Raw genomic sequence first — 21,895 nt, 5'->3', positions numbered from 1 at the left:
TAGACACGTTTTTTAGCCTGAGTGAATCAGTTCGTTGCCTTTATAAGCAATCGGTGGCCGTTTCGTTTAGGAAACGACATCCCGGTGTTGTTACTTTTTTCGCCGCATAGACTATACGTACGTATCTGTAATAAAAACAGCTGATCTGCCACAAACATGCTATGACTGCAAAATGCAAAATAAACTGCAAATACAAAACTAACAAAGTACAGCAAGAAATTAACATTCCGGTTTCTTCTAATTAGTGCAGTAATAAAGGTTATTCCTACCAGTTATTTTCAACGTGCGTATAACAGTTTAATTGCCGGAGCATCATGGTTTTCTCAGCATTCTGCACACCTAGACCTGTACTGTACATATAAATCACAAGGAGCAACGAACATACACTATTTTCACAAATTGGTATTTAAAGGCTCACAGTTATTCCATCAGCATAAACCGTATCTCACAATGAAATAAATGGTATCGGGAAAAAAGTAAAACTCGATCCTGACCTTTAATATTATGTTCTTGCAACATTTCAGCAGTCTTATTAGATTCAATGCTTTACGCCCTTTAGCTTTAAGCCCCTGAGCTCGTTATTTCACTATTCGTAAAAGTTTTGGAACCCATTTTTTACGGTTATCTCTGATCAGTTTGTCAAATAGTGCGCCGTAGCATACCAGGGCGCTTCGAGACTTAATATATTTGTTAAAACTGGCGTTGGCAAATTGAATCAGTAATGTATAGTACCGGACGGAGTACTGCAAGCACTAAAATTAATTACCTCTGGAACATAATTTATAAATAAATCATGTCTGTCGATCGAAGAAAAACCGTTTGCTTACAGATCTGTACAATGAAGATGGCCCAAGCTGGCATAAGCAGTACAACATGATCAACAGAAAACCGGCAGGTTGACTTTCACTTATAAGACAGAAGCGCAACAGGATCATAAATCAGTTTTTATGGAAAAATAAGTGCACCACAATATCGAAAGGCCGGCGAAAAACCACATTCTCATCTAAGAAATTTTTATGACCATTTCGTAATTATTTATTACTTTCCGAGACAGTTTAACTATATAAGGATTTTGTCGGCGAAGTCGATACAGTTTTATTGTAGGTAAATTTTTCATTGATGCCATTACTTTTCTTTGAAGTGAATTATGTATGGTGTCTACCGTTTTTGCTAATGTGTACTCATAAATATATGCACTGTGCTCTTGGTTAATTAAACAACTTAATCATCATAATTTCGAGTACCGAAGACGGATTGACAAGCAAAATGAGTTCATATAATAATGAACTTGTTGCCCAGAATATTCTTGCTAAACAGCCTGTGCTGAAGGCTAACGATATTGATCATCCTGATCTTGCGATTGCTGAAAAAGAGCACCTGGTGGAACGAACGAAGATGGAGCAGGTTGTTGATGATCGGGTGCCATACGAAGTGCTTGCAACAACGGCGGCGTCAAGAGGGTATGCTTATAGAATTTACATTTTCTCGACAATTGGTAAACAAATCTTGCATGCAACGTGCGGTTGTAAAGCACAACTTCAGTGCTGGAAAATTAGTCAATAATGAGAACTACTAACGTAAAATTTTATTAGTGCGGCATATCAGCTTTGCAGCTTGTACAGGTTCTGTGTATACGATATCTAATTGATTGAAACAAAGTAATTTTTATTGAGATATACCGTTAGTCATCGCCCCTGTCACAATCTACAGTAATCGCACATGGTTACTGTATGAGTTTTAAGTATTCAACGGAAGGTGAAATATGCGCTATATTAACGCTGCTTAATTAACGCATCTACAAATCATTCATTCGTTTCATTCTGTTGCATCACTTGCATATGTGCTCTTGATTTCCAATTTTCCACATAAAAAGTTTCCTAATGGAACGTTAAAAGAATTACTTCGTATGGAGATAGCTTTTTCTATGCCTTAATAACCGATCATCTTCTATTTGCAACTCATTTGAAAATATTTTTGTAACAAACGTCATATCAACGCGCTAATCGTATTCCCTGCGTGCGTGCAGTGGCCGATGAATGCTGCAACACATCTTTTGTTAATAGTTGTGATCACATACATATAAATGCTTTTGTTCGGCCTGAAATTGTGCATCATGTGCAGATACCTTGCAATAATATGGGGTTTTGTGCTTAACCGGGCGGTCACGAAATGCAGTGACTGATATCCCGGTTGTTCTGGTTTTTCAATCTTGACCTTTTCAGAAACCAAACACGAGCCGTTGCGCCTCAATATTAGATAGATTAATGTGGACTCAGTATGTTATTTAATTAATCTGACCCTGCTAAAACTGCTTTTGGTATTCTTACGATGCAGTTTAGCAAATTTCATTTGCTAATGATCAGTTTCTATCTAATTGCGCAATTACAAATTCATTTACTGGAAAATGATTTTACGTTTTCAGGTTTTGCTCACAAAAACGTAGAAACTCTGGCACTACAGATAACAATCTGTTTTCCTCTAATGCCATCACAAGAGTATTTATGCACAAATAGCTGTGCTCCATTTAAATCGGCCATGCACAGCTTTTCGATAATCTTAATTACAGAAATGTTATACCAGTAGTAGATCCATCCAAAGTTAGCATTTATGGTACGCATTGTTTCTTATATGCATAGGCCGCATAGCGATAAAAGGGCATATTCGGAGTAAACTGCATGGAAAACAATGAATTTAACAATTTTCAGCAAAGAAACAGCTTTCCTGGTTAGTAATGTAGTGTTGTACTCTCTGTGGAATTGCCTCTTGTACCATTCGGTCAAGTTTAGCATTTTGCCTTATAGGGAGCACTTTAATAATTAATCTGGCTCTCCGTACCTGACTACAGAGTAGACGAGTACGTGAGAGACAGTATAATATACACAATTAATATGTAAATTTCCAAAATGCGATTTCAACAAATTTGCTATATCCGCGAACGACATAAAATTTTTATACGGTTTTGTGCGTATATCATGCGCATAAACATAGCTACTTGGCACGTTTTATATACTAACTTCACCGATATATACAACTTTCGGAAATTTTTTTGTGCTGCAATACTCGTATATTGCACACATAAATTTAATAAGCACTCATACAGTGCAGATTAAAATGCACAATGCCAGCGCTGCAGTTCTGTGGCATTTCTCGTTCATAAGATGTCTAAAAACATCGGATACTCCATAACAATAGGTAGTACTACGTAAGCTCGATCAATTGTGGTTGTTGGTTATGATAAGACATTGTCGCGCAGACAAAATAAATCCCCGGAAAACTCGACCGTCTCATATACTCGTTTTTTGTCAGAAATCATACGCGCTACCTTAAGCGCTTATATGTATCACATGCACGTGCACACAATCACCGCGACCAATACCAGTTTACGCCTTTTATCCAGCGGAGCGAATAACATTTTTTTGTCCACAACACAAATTGCATATAACATGCAAGTCGCAACATTTATCACCATACATCTTTTGTCGCCACTCAACACCGCTGACACCTTCATTCATAGATTGTCCTTCTTCTCCCACATTAGGCAGTCAGTCGTATAATCTGGCGTAATCGTTAACTACATTAAAATTTGTTTTTTTATTTTAATTAATTATAGTATGGTCATGAATAAACCACTTCCGCCCATTCCCGAGCAGATGACCCCGTCGCAGACGGTGGCCTCCAGTCTGCACGGTCTCATCGATGACCCTATATACCAGCAAAATAACAAATGGGCTTACAGGTTTAAGCGGCGCGTCAAGGACGCCCTGCGCAGCGCCTTTGCGCCCATAATGAAATCGCCCGACAAAGCCCCGCTGGCCGGTGCAAAATGGTACTCGCATCTGTACTGGAACCTCCTCCTGCCGCCGTCCGGAGTGGTCGGCCGTACCGTGACCGTTGTCCTCATTGCGCTGATGGTGTGGGCGGCCATGTGGTCGGTGCTAAAAACGATATGTTGCCGTATGGGAATATGTTCGGACTGTACATTATGGTGGTTTTCGCTCTGCTGGCCGGCTTCCTGGTGGAGCAGGCCCGGCTGGCCCCGCTCCTGGGGATGTTGATTATCGGCTGTATACTGCGCAATGTGATACCGATTAATTATGCAAAATATATCGATGGAACATGGAGCAGCTCGCTACGGTAAAAATCGGACTAGTATCCAATAAGTTGCACTACGTAAGGATCCGGAAGTATGAAAGTACACATAATTATTATGTAGTTATATAAATATGCACTTATAGAATTGCATGTAGATATTTGTGATTTGTCGTTGTGTTTTCTGTTAATTTTAACGTTACTGTTACAGTTTCTAAGTTTAATCGGATAATCCTTTTGATCGGATATTTCCGTAATACTTTAACTATTTCCCACAATCGGTTTCTTGTGAGGGGAGCGACACTCAATAGTTATTTTATGTTATTAATCAATAGTACGATTGAAGTATCGTTTATTAGGGCCAGCCTTATGCGTACTTACACGATGCAGTGTATGCACTATACATACACTACTTGAAGTATACACAATGCTTACGTACCTATATACACTCGACATTTATGAAAGTAGATGATTAGATGATTTATGTAATTAGACAAGACTTGGTTTTGTGTCGTTTGTCGTTAATTTGTGTTAATAAGTTGTTAGGACTCAGAAGTGCGCGTTTTAGTATCCGATATGTAATTATCAATTCTTATGGAACTGCTGCTGATTGATATTAATTAGGACATTTTTTCAGATAATCTTACAGTTTTTAGGACAATCAAAGCAAAATGCCATAAGTTTACTGGATATTATATCGCAGACACATTTGTCGTTAATCATGTGCTTAACAAGATAATTATTGCTTTGAAAATTTTGCATGACAGAGTGTTCTGCCGCTTTTGACAGTCTTAAAACGATCGAAAGAATCGTTGTTATCAATCATAGTGTTAGGCTTTTGTAACGGGATTTTAATTGTAGGTTTCGGTTTACGCTGAATAAGCGATTACAGGTCAATTAAAGTTATTGTTTGCTTAAAGCTGAGCTACTGTAAATGCCTTAAACATCTGCATTCGGCTGCTGTACGTTGTACATATTTCCCTCGAAACATTTCATCTTATACAAGTAATTAAAATGATTTTGATGTATTTGCGAGCTTCTTAAGTACTCGTACCTTTTTAAGTGAATACTGTACTTATCTTAACATTTCCGATATAGGCTCAAATAAAGCTTCTTATAAGAAAACACATTAAGTAATAAATTTACCCAATCATTATATGGACAACTAAATCTTCCATCAGCACTATAAAACTGTCGAAAGTAATTCAACACAAATTAATCATGCACCTTTCCGGAGCGAGTAGAGCGCCGATTAAAACTTCCTGTATTAATGCGTAAACAAACCATAAAAAACCAGTAATGCGTTTTTTATGCTTCTATACAGAAACATTGCACTCTCCGTCATATTAACGCGAGCCGGTTTGGGACTGGATATTAATGCCATAAAACAGCGCTTCTGGGTGGTGGTCAGTTTGTGCTCCGTGCCAACCGTCAGCATCACCATCTTCATCTTAATCGTCGCTCACTACATGATCGACTTCCCCTGGCTGATGAGCGGTGCCCTCGGGTGAGTGTCTCGGCTGACCACTTGTGTATGCTTATGAATGAGAGAACCCGATGACAGCCGGAAGTACCACCATGCTAACAATCCGAAGGTCATGTGATCCATACCTGTGTGTGATTTTTGTGCTTTACAGGTTTCTCATCAGTGCCGTTTCGCCCGCGGTCATCGTTCCTATTATGTTGTACTTCCAAGAACAGAGGATTGGCACAGTAAAGGGACTGCCGTCGTTGATTATTGCCGCGGCCACCATCTGTGATGTGATCGCCATTTGTGGCAACAGCATTTGCTTGGGGATTGCTCTCTCTTCCGGTAAACCTTTAAAATAATTCTACAGCTACACAGAATATTATCACAATATTTTTTTAATCAGTGTACTTTGTTTCCGTACGCTTGACTTAATACATTTGTAGAGCAGCGAATGTCCTTCGTATTAATACTAGTAAACAAATGGCAGCCTGTACAGAATCGGCAGAATTAATTTTCGAAGTTTTGCTCGGTTTGACAAGAATACTTACATTTCGTATCTTTTTAACCATAATACCGTTTGGAAATTCTGCTGCCTGATTTTTACAACATGTACTGTACATGATTGGTCTGTTTTTAGTGTGCCGACATCTAGCATAAATAATTATGATGATACTCTAACTGAATACCTGGGACTTAGCTGGCTTGATCAGTTTACGTAGCGCTTATGCACAGTAAAATGTACCGTAAACGTTTTGATGCTAACCATGCATGGTAAGTATAAAACTTTTTCTCGTCTCGCGCTTCTTTTTTAATGGTGACAGCATGCCGCATACCGTTCCGAAAAAATTGGATTATTTTTTTCGTAATTTTTTTTAAAACTAAGTGTTGTACATCATTTTATTCCAAGTTTGAGCTACAGAATCGAAATTTGGGGCAAGTTGTGCTGCTTCAAACTACAAATATGCAGACAAGAAAAACTAAAATTCTTCTTGCCCGTACTCCTGCAGGCGTTAAACTGAATCTGAGGTCATTCATGGTGTCGATTTTGTTCTAATTTCACAGTTCCGTCAGTTCCTGTCAGTTCACAATCAGTAGTCGCAACTAAATATGGCTAGGTAAACAATGAACTGTCAAAATTGTTGGTTGTTGCCACTTTTAACAAAATTAGTGAATGAATGCTGTAGGTTCCTAACCGTAAGCTCGAGTGCATTACCGTATATCAGTTTTATATATTGTGCCGCCTGGCACACATTTCTGAAATGATTTCCAAATCGATGAATGGCCATGGTGAAAATACGCAAACGTATATCGGTTGGACAATCATATAAGGAAAATTATCCTAAACCTCTCTCACGAAAACGCAAGTTATCCTGAAAGGCATTCTGCAACGCTTTGTAGTATATACGGTAGTTTAAGATTGGGTTAGGTTTTATCGTACAATATGATAGTATAATTATGTAGTTAATAGTACGGGTCTTGACTGCCTTTTCTTGGTTCAGAGCACTTAGATCGCAATTAATTCCTCAGATGAAATAATTACAGGCTGTTGTTACAGACAGTTAGCGAGAATTAAATGGCGGTAATAAATAAAAGTGCATCATACCGTACATTAATACATACAATATCGGTATTGCACAAATTAACACGGGGATTCAAACAGTGTGCCAATAAGTTTGACAGACCATTATCGCTTGTGGTTAAGAAAATGCCTAATAAAATGCACCAGTGGACAAACTGACAAAAAGAGCTTAGTGAAGCGCATCTATCCTTTTTGTCCTGTAGCAATAACACTGAGAAAAAACTCGCTGTTTATCCGCAGGCTGCTGAGTTAATCCAATGATCACCTTTTACTGCAATGCCGTTCAATGCCGTTTCTTCATCAAATACGCTGACGTTACACGGAAAAGTCGGCGTGCATTTTTCCTACTTTAACAAAAGAGGGAAGAACACCGTGTATAAAAAGCTGCTTAGTGGCAAATGTCCAATTTTCTTCTTTCTACGTGGAATAGGTGTAAAAAGGTTTTTGTCGAGATTTCGGTGGTCGAATTGGTTACTTTTCTGCATAGTGTTCTATTATAATCAAATCCATCTACCTAACCAGTTAAGCGGATTTTGTGCCGCTTTCGCATTTTGCTATTGTGTGCAGCGGCGTTCTTAACCAACCGTGCCTATCTATGATCGATGGCTATGGTGTTGTCAATTTGCGTAATAATTTTGTTAATTGCTTGTCAATCTTAACACAACTGCAAACCGCCGTTAGAAATACGATACTGAAATTACGAAAACATGTTGTGATATACTAATTCGAATACACTGGCTGTTTCTTGTAGGGAGCTTGACCTTTAATATCATTGCCGCTCCGCTGTCCATTGTTGTGGGAATCGGATTTGGGTTGTTTGCCGGCGTTTGCCTGTGGTACTTCCCGAGTGGAGACGATGTAAAACTTATTATAATGGTTTTATTTTTTGCTGTCTTTCACGCTTTACTGAAAAACCACACCTATCTGTACTAGCCAAAGTAATTTGATTTTACGTTAATTTTAGGACTCGGCTACAATATTCCGGTTTATTTTACTATGCTGTGGCGGAGTGTTCTGCATTTTTGCCTCCAAAGTCGCCAATATTTCGGGAGCTGGAGCGCTGGGCGCCTTGACAATTCCCCTGACGGCAGCATACGGATGGCGGAAGCGCGGATGGGGTAACAGTGTCACGGCCATCTCCGTGGCGCTGAAGTATGCCTGGTATATCTTCCAACCGCTTCTCTTTGGTCTTATCGGAGCTTCAGTAGACTTTGCCACACTCATACCGGAAAGAGTTGGTAAGTTGTTAGATGCGTACGTGGTCCATCTTTCAAGTCTGTTTTAAAGGTCACACGTAACGGCACTGCTTTGAAGAGTTCTTTAAGGCAAAATAAGGTGGAAATACATGTAGGTGGATTTTTTCTGCAAAGGTCACGGAAGCCGAAAGGGCAATTAAGACGTGTCTTTTCGTCTCGTTTTCTGCCGTGGGTGCATTGTTCGACATACAAACAATGGAAAGTATTACCAGTAGTGGCAACACATTCGCCGTTTAATCAGGTTCTGATAAAAAGAAACTTCTCTCGCTTTTTTCCAGCTAGGCATTCAGTTTTTAATTTAAAAAGTGTCTAAAAAACGACTGTGCATATCCCTCCGGCTCCATGGCGCATGACAAAAAAAACTTTAGGTAACGTGGTCTGTGTTGAGCATAAAGGAAGAGTGCAAACCATTTGTCCCGCGTATTTGTTATTGTCAAGCCTGGAAAAAGGAAAGGTGAACATACAGAGCACGTTTTTTGGCTGTCAATCACTTCGCCGTCCCGGATATCCCAGTGTCTCGTTTGCGTCAATCGAACACATGATAGCCACGGTTTACGATTGCAGTTGTTCCAGTTTAAACGATTTGATTTCTTCATTTCGTTTCCGATTTCCTCGTGGGTGCTACATAATCGGCTAAATTCGAGGGTACAGAGACCTGTATTGTTTCCATATACAATCGATTAATTAAAATTAGAAACGTAAAAAACGGTTAATTAATGTGCAGATTGCTTAAGGTCACGAACGACAACAATGGCTGTGCTCATGGTCAAGATTTCGCATGAGTCGGCGTGACTATAAACATCTCACAGCTTATAATAGCTGAAGTAGGGTACTTGTAAGCAGTTATACAAAGCGTTTAAGTACATTTTGATTGAAACTGCTAATTATAGGATTAATGATTGGTCTGTTGTTTGCCGCACATGCCGTGCAACTGCTGGCAACGTGGTTAGCTGTGGGCTTTTTTGGTTTCTCCTGGAAAGAAACATTATTCCTCTGTCTAAGTTTCCTCCCTAAAGCCACAATTCAGGCCGCCATTGGGTCTACCGCGCTGGATATCGCCACGAAAAACCACATGGGCAAAGAGTTTATAGATTTGGGCCGAGATGTAAGTGAAATAAAGATGATAGGTAATAAAATCTTTAAAAAATATTAGGTTGTATTGGGGAAGGTTGGTACTGGCACTATCTGTACTGACAATTTTACCAGCAATGTTTCTTAACATGCTGTGTCTAAATAACTAATTTCACTGTTTGTTTTGCATATTATAGAAATTGTGTAACGTAAATAAAACGAGTACATAATCTACTCTAGGGCGGATAATATATGTTTCAGGCTTTAAAATCTAACATTTTCTGGTACATAACACCGGCCTATAGCTAGCTGGTGGTTACCCCAACTTGTATGTACATCAAAATATCACTCCACAAAGATCTGTACTATTTAGTATTGCCAGTACAGATAGGTTATTTAATGATAAGTTTTACCTGCTGTGTAAAGTGTTTAATAATACTGAAGTGCATTCTTGAACATTGTTGACCTCTGTTGCAGACACTGAACTGCGCCGTGTTGGCTATAATATTTTTCGCTCCGATCGGGGGTGTGGCGCTGCTGTTAAGCGGAGGTAAACTCCTGGACCACGAGGACATGCAGGCGCGCACGATGGAAGAAGGAAATCCAATTAACGAACCTATGAACCAATTGGGAGATGACAAAGATGTGGATCTTTCCTTCAACGGCGAAGCATTCGAGCTCAGTCCCAGGAGACGGCTTTCTTTCAAGCGCTATTCCTTGCCCTATTGATCGATTTATGATATGATAGGTACATATTTTTCGGCCGGCAAGCCGGCTTTTGCGGCCATCAAGTCTGCATATAGAGAAATGGAAAATATTTATTTCTACCTGAATGCACACAAGTGTATGTATTATGCCCTATCAGTGCCTCTTAAATTGTTGAACCTGCTGTATTTACAAATCCGGTGTTTAGCCCCTTTTTGTTGCCGATCTTCCATATTGTTGTTCACTTGCTCGTGGAACAATGCAGCTGTATTATACATATGGTATCTGATATTCAGAAAATATGCCAATATTGCAGTCTGCTGGTAAATGAATCAATGAAGTAAATTAACAAAATCTTTTTAAAAAATGTGTAGTAAAGTAAGTGCATACTTTTATGTTAAAGTTTAACAATTTTTGTGGAACTACAGACTAGAATACAATCCGTAGTGCCTTGTTTCTCGTATTTTCTGTTTACGTATAAACGAATAAATATCGAAAGTTTAACTGTTGATGTGTACTTTTGTAAAAACATCATTGTTTTGCTGATGTACCTGGCTGTGTAATGCCAAAATATGATTGCCGTGACTTATTTTCGTACCGGATGTAATTCCGAATGGATACATTAATACTACTTAAGTATTTTCCATCAGTTTTGGCCTTAACCACGGGTACCACATTAGGGTTTTAGCACGTAACCTCTGTACAAATACAATGGTTTTTCTTGAATATGCCGAACGAGAGACAGAAAATATGACCCGCTGGATGGATATTCATTCTGACATTTCAATTAGAAAATGTCAGCCGTAATTAGTGTAATTCAGTCGAGATAATTTGCGCCCGTGTCGTATGACGGTATTTATAGACTCTTTGCCTGCGGGTAACTCTTTTAAGCTGCCATTATTTCTTTCAGTATTTTGTAAAACACGACAGCAAACCAACCTGTTAACGCCGCTTACGAACACTAAATTAATGGTGAGTCAAAGGAAATGCAGATTTACCGCAAACAGCGGCGCTTAATAGCAGGAGACGTATTCCTAATATTACCACTAAGGCGCTTCCGGAAATTTAGGAAGTTTTCTGTAAATTGAACGTTTTGGAGGTTATTGTCGTAAAAACAAAGCTTATTTTGTAGCATAATTTTTAATTACACCGATTCTGAACTGGCTCACAATTTTTGCTGGAAATCTCGTAATTACAGTCTGTATTACTTGGCCTTAAATATTTGTTCACAGCTCATCACAAATTAACTGGTGGAATTCATGCTTTACAGTTATACCATTTAGGAAAAGAATTGCGTTATAAAGAAAATGCTCCTACTTCAATAGAAAGTTGTTGTTGCACAAATATTGTATAAATATTCACGGGTTAAACCAATCATTGTCACTGCGCACAAATTGTTGCAATGCAAATATAATGCAGCACCTAGCTAAAAAAATTCAAGAAAACAATAATCAAGAAAATTTTTGGATACAGATACGGTATTGATAAGCCTTAGGTGCAGCTATTGGTGCAAATATTTGATCATCTGAATGTTTTGCCATCGTGGTTTTATTATTCCTTTTTTGACCAACACGAAAAACAGCAACACTCCAAAAAAGAATATCCAAACAGCTAAACTTGTGTACACTTGTGGCAACATCTCTTGCATTGCAAGTTGTACGTAGTTAACACAAAAAGTAACTTCAATCACCATGCAATACCCGAATATAAAAAATCACCAATCAACAAAATATTGCGAATTTGCAAAACTAATGCTGAAATTTGAATTATCACCCAGATCACATTGCCGATTGCGCACTTCTTCCGTCCACGTTCATCTGCATTTTAATAATTATGACGAAATCACGTAAAAAGCGCACGAATCCTTTAATATTTCTTGCATAATCTGGATAAAAGCATATCCAAGCATAACTTCATATAAAAAAATGAATTTAAGTATATAAAAATAGGTTGCGCACAATAAACTCTTATATTTTCTCCTCGCTCTGGATTCCAGAATCGGTGGTCCAAGTTCCAAGCTATGATTCCATAGTACGAGCGTAATATTATCCTTGCATGGCACATTCAACGACGAATGACAGGTTACATGGCAAATTTAAAACACTTGTACCAGGCTTGTCAATGCACAAAGCAGTGAACAAAAGAAACCAGGCGAAAAGAAAATTGTGTTGCCCATTGATCCCATATGGTCATGGCATTTGTCGATGATGGAATACCAAGTACCATTCACAGGAGAAGTATGCTCGCAAATGTCGATCAAACAGGTAATGCAAATCCCCGCATGCCGTCCATGATACATAATTTACAGTCAAACTTATGTACACCGGTACCGTCACGACTGCGCCGGAAACGTGATAAACAGTAGCTGCTGACAATTAATCAAGCATCTGTACTGTATGGACATATATATACATGTATATAGATATATAAAATTCGTACCAGCCTGAGAATGCCTATAGATAAAAGACGCTTAATATCCGTTTCCGCTATGGTCATACATAATTGACCACTTGGGACAGTGCGCGAACGGTTTTTTGATATGCCAACCCGGTCGTCGCAAAGGGAAACAGGAACGGCTGGCAAATATCCCAAACACACATCATTTTCGGCGGAATCACAGCAGTGGAGCTTTGCTTATATATATACTTGCGTACACATTCGTAACAGACAGCGACAGCGATATGATCCATATATGGAGCTTATCGATTTATCTGGCGGAAACGTCGTTATTGGTAATACGATAATGCAGGACGTCAGCGTATTGTGCCGCAAAATGTGGATGTACATTATCCCGTTAACGTTGCACGTTGTTGGCCGGCACAAGAGACCTGTAATGCCACAACGGTAGCGCTGGCGGTTGTGTAATAGGACCGGAAATTATCAGCTAAGGAATCCGGCGCGATGCCGGATCATCATGTCGTATGACATTTTTCTGTGCGCGTTGAACGTTCGTTAAATATTATTGAAACAGTTAGCACCGAATGATTCGGCAGGAAAAACAAAACGCTAGGTGCAGTTTTCATTTTGTTAAACCTAACATTGACAAGTTCTTAGAATTAAATTTTTTTAACATTTTATTCATTAAAATCCGTTATCAAAAGGTACGAGTAATAATGCATAGTTGTTCTGAATGTTCGTGTACGTGTAATCTTGCTGGTACTGGGAAATTATGCGTCGCTTTATAATAATATCATGATCTTGTGATTATCATCGACAGACGACAGATATAAAATTAATCCTCATTAAGAATGAGCGATTTACTGTAGTGTAACGACATTTATCCAAACCCGTTCTTCCAACTTCACATTACATAATTTTTTTAAGTTTCAAACGCAGGCGTGATGATAGTAAGGATCAGTAAAAGACTGTATTCTGCATTTACTTTACATACGACAATCAAAGCGACGTAACACCAGTGTTACACCACTAAGAGTTTTTGATTGAATCTTAGTACGTTAGAAATTTAATACTAGTATTGAATGGAACTGGGCGTAAGCCAGTGCCGCCATCCTAGAGGATATTGCAGTAAAATTAAACTGATGATCTGCTACAAAATTTAATAAGTTAGCACCTTTACAGACCAACACAAACATAAAGCGGTACCCCAAGTAAAACAACTTGCAAACAGCTAAACGTTATTAAACGGCTGACACATTTCGTTCACCTAGCGGTAGTTACACGTTAAACTAACGATTTTTCTTACAATCTGTTTTACTCGGGTACGTAAACTTATGGATACAGAGTCAGTAATTATTACATTAGAAATAGTAAACGATCGTGCACATGTAATTACAGCACTGCTCACAGTTCCTCTAACTATATATGCTAGTTTGCGCAAGGTTCATCGCAAATGCAATCCGGTGGAATCGACATCTCGTAACATTTCCCGGCTGGACATCTTAAAGTGGTTTTAACTGCGGAAGTTGCGGATATCCATCCCGGATGCTAAATTATAGCTGGTTTTTCAGCGCGCGGAAAGCTTTAATTTCCTTGACAAATGGCTCTTTCGTAGCCTAACACGCTGCTGTTAAGTTGTTTTTCGTATGCACAGCAGTAACAAATATCCCACTTTATCAGTTTAATCGATTGCAAGTGTAGCATCAAAGCTTTTGACACACTTTAGGTTGGCAATGAGTTCCTTGTTTACTTGCTATTTAAATTGAACCCTAATGCGTTTATGCTTCTAACGTAACGTTGTAATAAAGAATCGCGCACACCATATTTGTTTTTGTAAAACATGTTGAGATGCACAAAAATCTTCTCTTGAAAAAACTGTAGTCCTATACCTTCGAATTCCGGCGGTAAAATCTCTAATTATTTGCTAGCCTAAAACGCAATTACATGACAACTTGTTTCAGCTTAAAAATAAACAACTATTACTGACATATAAATATAAATGTACAATACGTATGTACGCTTCGCATGCAGAGTTTTAAAAGCTCGGTTTTACAGAAACGATTTGTAAAAGCAATAGGCCTTACAGTTTGTAACCAAAGGTCATGCACGAGAGCTTCCGTATATTGCTTGTATAAAGCTGCAGTGTATATTATATACATACAAGAAACAGCCTCGGCTTCGCCTCCGCGTTTCTTGGGTTCTAAACTCCTTGGCCGGTTTACGGATTGTTAACTTAGAACGGATAAATCCGAAGAGCCCGATAACAAAAAATTTTATAAAAAATGGATGTTTTGGTTTCGTGCAGTCGAACGCAATTATTTTGACTTTACAGATCATTTTTTGTTAAATTTTTTTAGTGAAAAACCATCCGAATCTAATCACCCACGAGAGTATCACATTACAAACTAAAAGGACGCTATAAGACTGGACAGTGGTGCTAGATAGGTCACCCATTAAGAACTTAGCAGGCCCTGCTCTATTTTGCTCAGTAATATTGCAGTTTGGTCATACGTTCACCTAACGGGCTCTGTGCACTGGATAGCTTTGGTAGCTCGGTCACCCACCTACCTAACGGGATCTATGCAAAGGACAGTAGTGGTACCTCGGTCACTAGATCACTTTAACGGAGTTCGTGCACTGGACAGTAGTGGTAGCTCGGTCATGCGTTCACCTAACGGGCTCTGTGCACTGGACAGTATTGGTAGCTTGGTCACCCATCTACCTAACGGGACCTATGCACTGGACAGTATTGGTAGCTCGGTCACCCATCTACCTAACGGGATCTATGCACTGGACAGTAGTGGTAGCTCGGTCACTAGATCACTTAACGGAGTTCGTGCACTGGACAGTAGTGGTATCTCGGTACTCTTTCACCTAACGGGTTCTGGGCACTGGACAGTGGTGGTAGCTCGGTCACGTATACTCACCTAGCGATTTTTTGACGCACTCAATCACTAGGTGAGTGACTAACCGAGCTCAACCTGTCCAGTAAGAAATATCGCTAGGTAAGGAGAGAAAAATCGCTAGGTGAGGATGTGACCCTGCTACAACTACTGTCCAGTGCACAGAGCCCGTTAGGTGAGCAAGAGCAAAGCCCGCTCGATGACTCACTCACCTAGAAATTCCGCTCAGTGGTCGGTGATAGTGTTTCGGTCACTCACTCGTCCAGTGATTTTTCGTATTGATTTTATATTTGATATTTTTACATTTTATATCGGTTAATTTTAAAGGTGTTTCGAGCTCGGCAACTCCGGCAGCAATGTTTGAATAACGCGAGTGTTTGAATAAGTACAATAATTTATTTATTTTTCGGTTTAATTAGTGTGATAATTATGTCAATTGGTATTTTGTATTGTATCTAGGCAAATATTTCTAAGTTTCAAGGTGACCTTTAAGATGGGTTGGATCAATCTGGTCTTGATGCCGGCTTGATGCCGGCTCGATATTTTCATAAAAAAGCACTTGCCGGCCACTTCTGAACTATCCCGGATCTAATGGCGTTGTCCGTTTTTCCAGAAGTTTTATGGTTATAGAGATCTCAAAACTATGGGGCGCCGCGCGTAGTATAGATCTTGTACTTAATAATTCACAGGCGGAATTCAAAACTGGTATTATACGAGTATTTGCAGGCACAGCTTATAGGGATAGGTTTGCATTTAGGTAGGTAAAGCGCACGATCACAAAACCAAAAAGCCAAACTTTATTGAATCGTACCATGTATAGCAAATTGGCGGTATTGCTATAATGCTACAAAGCCCGTGTTGATATGCGATGCAAAGAAGGAGTCATAATAATATTTACAATTAATTTTATTAATCGTTGAATTGCACATTATACTATGAGCAGGACGCACATTATAAATTACAATCATCATCTGAAACTGGAAGTGCATAAAGATCTACTTACAGATACAGCAGTGTTGCCGAATTCGTTTCATCTGGAGATCGCACGAAAATGATACAAGACTCACGAAAAGTCATTGTAATACAGAGATGTCTTCCAGCTTAATTCGAATTAATATCAGTTTTATTTACATTGTAAATAGTGTGAATTGCTAAATGACTTGTATTCGTTAGTTACCAGCAGATTTACAGTAAAATGAACTGTTCTCTTATGGAAAAATCTCTTACGCTGTGGGGAGTTTTAGCTGCTTAGCTTCTCGGGTTTTCTGGGATTACTTGCATCTCAGAAACCGGAAGCGTCTTGGAGACTTAATCCATTCGGTACTGCAGTCTGCATCGCTGTTTCTGCCGACGCAGCAATTAGGAGGGACCTTACCGAATGCTACAGTTGTGACTTAAAGTCGTAATTTGCGACGAGTGCAGTAAACTGATGTGCCTAGGTAGCTTTTGAGATACCGAATACATAACTGAAAGATGAAGTTATATGTAAATTATCTGTAACACATGAATATCATATCAAGAATCACTGAAGCTGGCTGGTAAATTGCTGTTCTAACATCGTTTTCATCCTTTTCCTACTCGCTGCTTCTGAGCAGTGAAGTACTTACTGCAATGTACAGCGCTTCTTTTCCTATAATTTTATATCCTTCCGAGGTAGCTGTATACCGGCAACAGTAGTTGTGTTTTGAACCAAAGGTTTTACTGTCAAGTGTATGGACAATCTGTATCTGGATGGTGCATGTGTCCGAAAGCAAATTTCACAAACACCTTTTTTCCGGATAACTTGCGTAAGATAAAGCAAACAGCATTATGCCAACTATGCCGTATCGGCAGGAATTTTTCTCAGAAACTGAACTACACTTTTTAATACCAAAAAAATATACGTGGTGTCCAACTGGCGTGTGGTGCCGGCAGAACAGAATACTACAAATATAAAACCGAAACATCCCACCTTATATATAATTAATTCTTCATAACAAAAGAAACGTATGTGAAATTTTTTGTTTACGGCCAAGGCGACACACATTGGATCAATTTTTCTTGTCTAATTAACGATAAGCGTATATAAGCGTTAATCGGTGTGTAGAAACAGATGAGCCAAATTCTGAATTAATAAAAAGCATCACCGGGAGTACAATTATATTGTAGGCCGGCAAATTTTTATTTTTAATTGTAAGACCAGAAGAAGATCATGGAAAACATGGAAAAATATGCATTAAAGTTGTTAACGAATTCTGCTTTTTTAGATGGACAATGCCAACTCAAAAGCCATAAGTCGTTTGATAAATCAAAGTGACCGCGACTGCGCACTGTTAATACACCGTATTGTAGCGGCTTTTTATAGTACTTCGCATGCAGCAAGACAACGCTGTACAGATACATAAGTAATTTCTTGTGCTGCATCTATTAAATTGTGCTGCTGCTGTCTATTAAATTTTATATGCCATAATTAAAATAGCAATGCAAACAATATAATGCAAACAAATACTCTATATGAGTTGCTGGTAGAAAGTTTAATTGGTTGACTTTTTTGCAGAACTGCTGAATTAATTATTAACTCATGTCTGTAATCGCTATCAGAAAACATGGAATGAACTGTGCAAAACGGGTATGCTGGAACTATAAAGCAATAAATAAGTGCAATACTTGGACGTTGTTAATTATTAACTACTGACACATCGCTGCAAATCAACGAAACCAGGACTTCGATTTGATATTTGTGCACACTGCACACTAACGCTCACACCTGTGTAAATAAGCGAAAAGCAGTAATTTCGCTAATTCTTTGTTTATAAACACCAACGGCTGCATCCCTTCGTTATCAGCAATGCTTTGTTTACTCAAAATTTACAATGTTTATTAAGGCCAGTCTTAACGTGATGAATGACCAGTTTTAGTATGACCTTTATTAGACTTCGTCTACCTCATTTATGTTTCGCATTCGGTGCTGCAGTAACGAAACCGCTTCCGAAGTCATCAGCATCCGGGATGTTGAGTGCGCTCTACAAATGTCGCAAACTGAACATAGCTGGACGATAAGCTACTGTACACATTTTTAACAACACTGTTTATATCAAGTATGTATAAAAATCTGATACTAGTGACAATAAGTAATACAAGACTTGTTTGATTGAGAATTAATGAAATAATGTAAAAATAATAATTGCTTGATCACCATCGTATAAGCTTTATGGAATGACCACCCACAGTTTCTACTAGTAGCTTAATATCCTTATTTTGATAAGCAGTACTTATTTTTGCTGCGCAATTTTGTATTCTTAAAAAAAATCTACATAATTCTGTGGAACCTGAAAAGATATTTTTCTTTTTCTGTTTAAAATAACTATTTCACATCATACTGTGTATTATTTTTGCAGTAGAATGACTACGTGAGTACGTAGTGAATAATTTTTGACGACGGTGACAAAATGCCGGAGGAAGCACCAGTCATCGGAAACGCAGGCCAAGTCTGCTACCTTTACCGGTATGGCTTCCAGGCATTTTATGCTGAAATGCGCTAGTTTTACAATAATCTAGATTTATCAAGACGAGACGCCGAACAGAAGCATTCGGTTGCAGTTAGCTGGTTGTAGAGTGAAGAAAGCAGGCTCTTCGGTAGCGACATAACCACCGAGATTGGATATGGCTCAAGTTGTTGCAAATCTTCCCATGGAGGAGAATGGTAAACGGGAGAACGGCGGCAGTCCGGCAGCCGTTGCCCGCAAACGAGAAGGACCTTTCGCCAGGTCAGTATGTATAAAAAACGAAGTTGAATTACTTAACCACTAACCACCATAAATGCGAATTATCAATACACTATCACCAATTAAGCCAGCTTTTTATGCTCATGTTTCTCAGTGACCTATGTAGCGAAATTGTAGCCAAATATTGTAGAATTAATCTGATAGTCATAAGACATAGCCGTATACTGGGTGTACTGGTTTCAACAGTCCAATGAAATTGTACCGGGGAGTTCAACTCATCCAGCGTAACTATGACCTTATGCCTGATCTGGAGAAATTCGAAGCCTTTCCCGACGACATCATAGTGGCTACGTTTCCCAAATCCGGTAAGGAAGACATTTGTTAAATCACAAATTTAACTCGTGCGGAAAAAATGCGGCCTTTCGCTATTATCCACAAGCTGTATAACAATTCATACATTAACGGTGCATAAATATTTATAAGTCCTTAATAACTATGCTTGACTGCAACTGCGTTAGCTTCAGTTAGTTCGGCATCTATGTAGATTCTATTACGCATATGAGTTTCATTTCGTTAATACATATGTATGTGTAACTGGTCAATTTAACAGGCACCACCTGGATGCAAGCCATCGTGACCTTAATTCTGAATAAAGGCGATCCCAGCTGCCTGCATAACGGCCTGCTGGAGGAGAAGTGGCCGTACCTGGAAAGCGGGAAGAAGGTGCAGAATGGCCGGCATCTAGATTGTGCGCTGAGCATGCCGCGACCTCGCACGCTGAAAACGCATCTGGCATGGCAGGCACTACCTGATTCGGCACACCAAGCCAAAAGTCGTGTAAGAATCTGCTAGCGAAAAAGTATACCCTCGGGTCACATGCGCTTGATTAACCTTAACACTCGGATGCTAAAGAAATGTGGAACTCCTAAACTTGGTTCACAACTTCGATTACTTTAATTTCGGCAAAATAAGTACAGTAATCAACCGAAAGTAATGTAATGTTATTATAATGTAACAAATTAATTATAAACAATCACAAGTCAATTATACAAAGTACCTTAAACAAAGAATTTGAATTTCTACTAGGTTCGAAACGTTAATTTTGACAAAATATATGGCTAAACAAATCTTTCCAGCACTAAACGCGTGTTGAATTTGTTTTGCTGAAATTTTGAAAATATGACTGCGGCGGTTATAAATGACAACGAAGGTTGCCTTAATGAGACTACGCAAATAATCAATTAATTATTTTCTTTCTAGATAATTTACGTAGCACGGAACCCGAAAGATACCATCGTGTCCATGTATTACTTTATGAAATCTCATCGCGTTCTGGATTACCGTGGAGACTTCGAGGATTTTGTGCGATTGTTTTTAAGGGACGAAGTCGTCTACTGTCCGTACTTTGGCAATGTGGCCAGCTACTGGACACTGCGCAACCACGATAACGTCCATTTCACGACCTACGAAAAACTCCACAAGGTGCCGGTTATGCAAGGAATGCCATTTCGGCAAATATCAACCGGCGGCAATTATTACTGCTCACAACGATTTAAAATTAAATTAGTACAAAACATAGTTTTATGTCATAGTAGGTTTTGTTACGATAACTGTAATACTATGCTATTTTTCTTTACATAGGATCCGGTTAAGGAAGTGCAACAAGTGGGCGAATTCTTGGGACGGTCACTAACGAAGGAGCAAGCCGAACACATTGTTCACTATACCACTTTTGACGAAATGAAGAATAACGACTGCGTCAACTATTCGCAGACTCACAAAAATGGCATTATCGATTTCAACATTGCTCCGTTTTTCCGATCAGGTACAGTCAAATATATGGACAGAGTCTGTATATATGTTGCCTGCAAACTAAGAATTCTAAAGCAAAACTGTTTTGTGGCGAGAGTTCTGATCGGCCTCGAAAATGAGAAGACTTGATAAATATTTCTTCTAAAAAATTACCTTGCGGTATTAAACTACATTACTAATGCTATCAGTTCGAATTAAGAAAATTGTAATGTATCGGCGCTAGGCTCAAACGGTTCCTCTTGCCTGAACGAGCGCTGATATGTACTTGTGTAGCTACCGCGTGGGCGGCTCAAATAAGTACTCACTATCTGTACAATATGCAGCTTTATTAATATATTAAAATTTCATTTTTATACTTACTGTGCCATCAAAATTCTCGATACTACGCATCGGCAAGCAGCCGGATATTTCTGTAGATGCCTACCCTACCCTAGTAGATGGCATATATAACTACTATCATCTGTTTAGGAAAAATCGGCTCCTGGAAAAACCATTTTACCGTGGCACAAAACGAGATTGTTGACGAATGGATTGCTAACAGTCTTGCTAGCAAGGAATTGCAAGGACTGCATTTCGACTATGTCTAAACCTACAGACTACAGAGTATAAACTGAATTTCTCCAGCAACACGATGAAAAATGATACCGTTTGGTGTGGCCTTTAAATTTAAGATTTCAGACTTTGTTTCGTATGCAGTGTGCACTTTATTGAACTGCTATTCTGAAGATTTGCTTCTGCTATGTTAACTTTGATTGTGCGTTTTAAATTGCAAGCTATTGCGCATCACATACGCAGTTGTATTAAAATCATAAATGCCGGGAAACCTGTAAACTGTAACAAGAAATTCTACGGATCCAGAATGTCAACCGCGTCGTAGTGCTCACAAATAGTAATTGATTTTCTGAAAA

At 38.9% G+C, this 21,895-nt stretch overlaps 2 protein-coding genes across 2 annotated transcripts; both read left to right on the top strand.

Annotated features, from left to right (window-relative positions):
• The first annotated feature begins 1,035 nt into the window (after positions 1-1,035).
• LOC129587742 (sodium/hydrogen exchanger 9B2-like) lies at positions 1,036-10,499 on the top strand. Its single transcript, XM_055481625.1, is given in 9 exon segments — positions 1,036-1,460; positions 3,737-3,939; positions 3,942-4,134; positions 5,414-5,596; positions 5,727-5,902; positions 7,891-7,997; positions 8,104-8,377; positions 9,286-9,500; positions 9,944-10,499. Coding segments are annotated over 9 exon segments (1,797 nt in total). The 5' UTR covers positions 1,036-1,266; the 3' UTR covers positions 10,196-10,499.
• An 8,516-nt stretch (positions 10,500-19,015) lies between these two features.
• Positions 19,016-21,826, top strand: LOC129587727 (sulfotransferase 1A1-like). The gene is made up of 6 exons (XM_055481604.1): positions 19,016-19,217; positions 19,422-19,540; positions 19,786-20,012; positions 20,436-20,657; positions 20,817-21,000; positions 21,456-21,826. The coding sequence occupies exons 1-6, from the start codon at positions 19,114-19,116 to the stop codon at positions 21,572-21,574; spliced, it is 975 nt and encodes a 324-aa protein (XP_055337579.1). The 5' UTR covers positions 19,016-19,113; the 3' UTR covers positions 21,575-21,826.
• The last annotated feature ends 69 nt before the right edge of the window (positions 21,827-21,895 follow it).

This window comes from Paramacrobiotus metropolitanus, unplaced genomic scaffold (genome assembly GCF_019649055.1).
Source record: "Paramacrobiotus metropolitanus isolate TYO unplaced genomic scaffold, Prichtersi_v1.0 Parri_scaffold0000026, whole genome shotgun sequence".
NCBI lineage: Eukaryota > Metazoa > Tardigrada > Eutardigrada > Parachela > Macrobiotidae > Paramacrobiotus > Paramacrobiotus metropolitanus.
Note: the sequence above shows the minus strand (reverse complement) of the source record. Positions and strands in the feature narration are given on the sequence as shown.

Bases quoted from the DNA above. Each gene is read 5' to 3' on its own strand.
- LOC129587727 (XM_055481604.1), top strand. From the start codon at position 19,114: ATGGCTCAAGTTGTTGCAAATCTTCCCATGGAGGAGAATGGTAAACGG. The intron at 19,218-19,421 runs GTCAGTATGTAT...TGGTTTCAACAG, and splicing joins CGAGAAGGACCTTTCGCCAG to TCCAATGAAATTGTACCGGG. The intron at 21,001-21,455 runs GTACAGTCAAAT...TCATCTGTTTAG, and splicing joins TGCTCCGTTTTTCCGATCAG to GAAAAATCGGCTCCTGGAAA.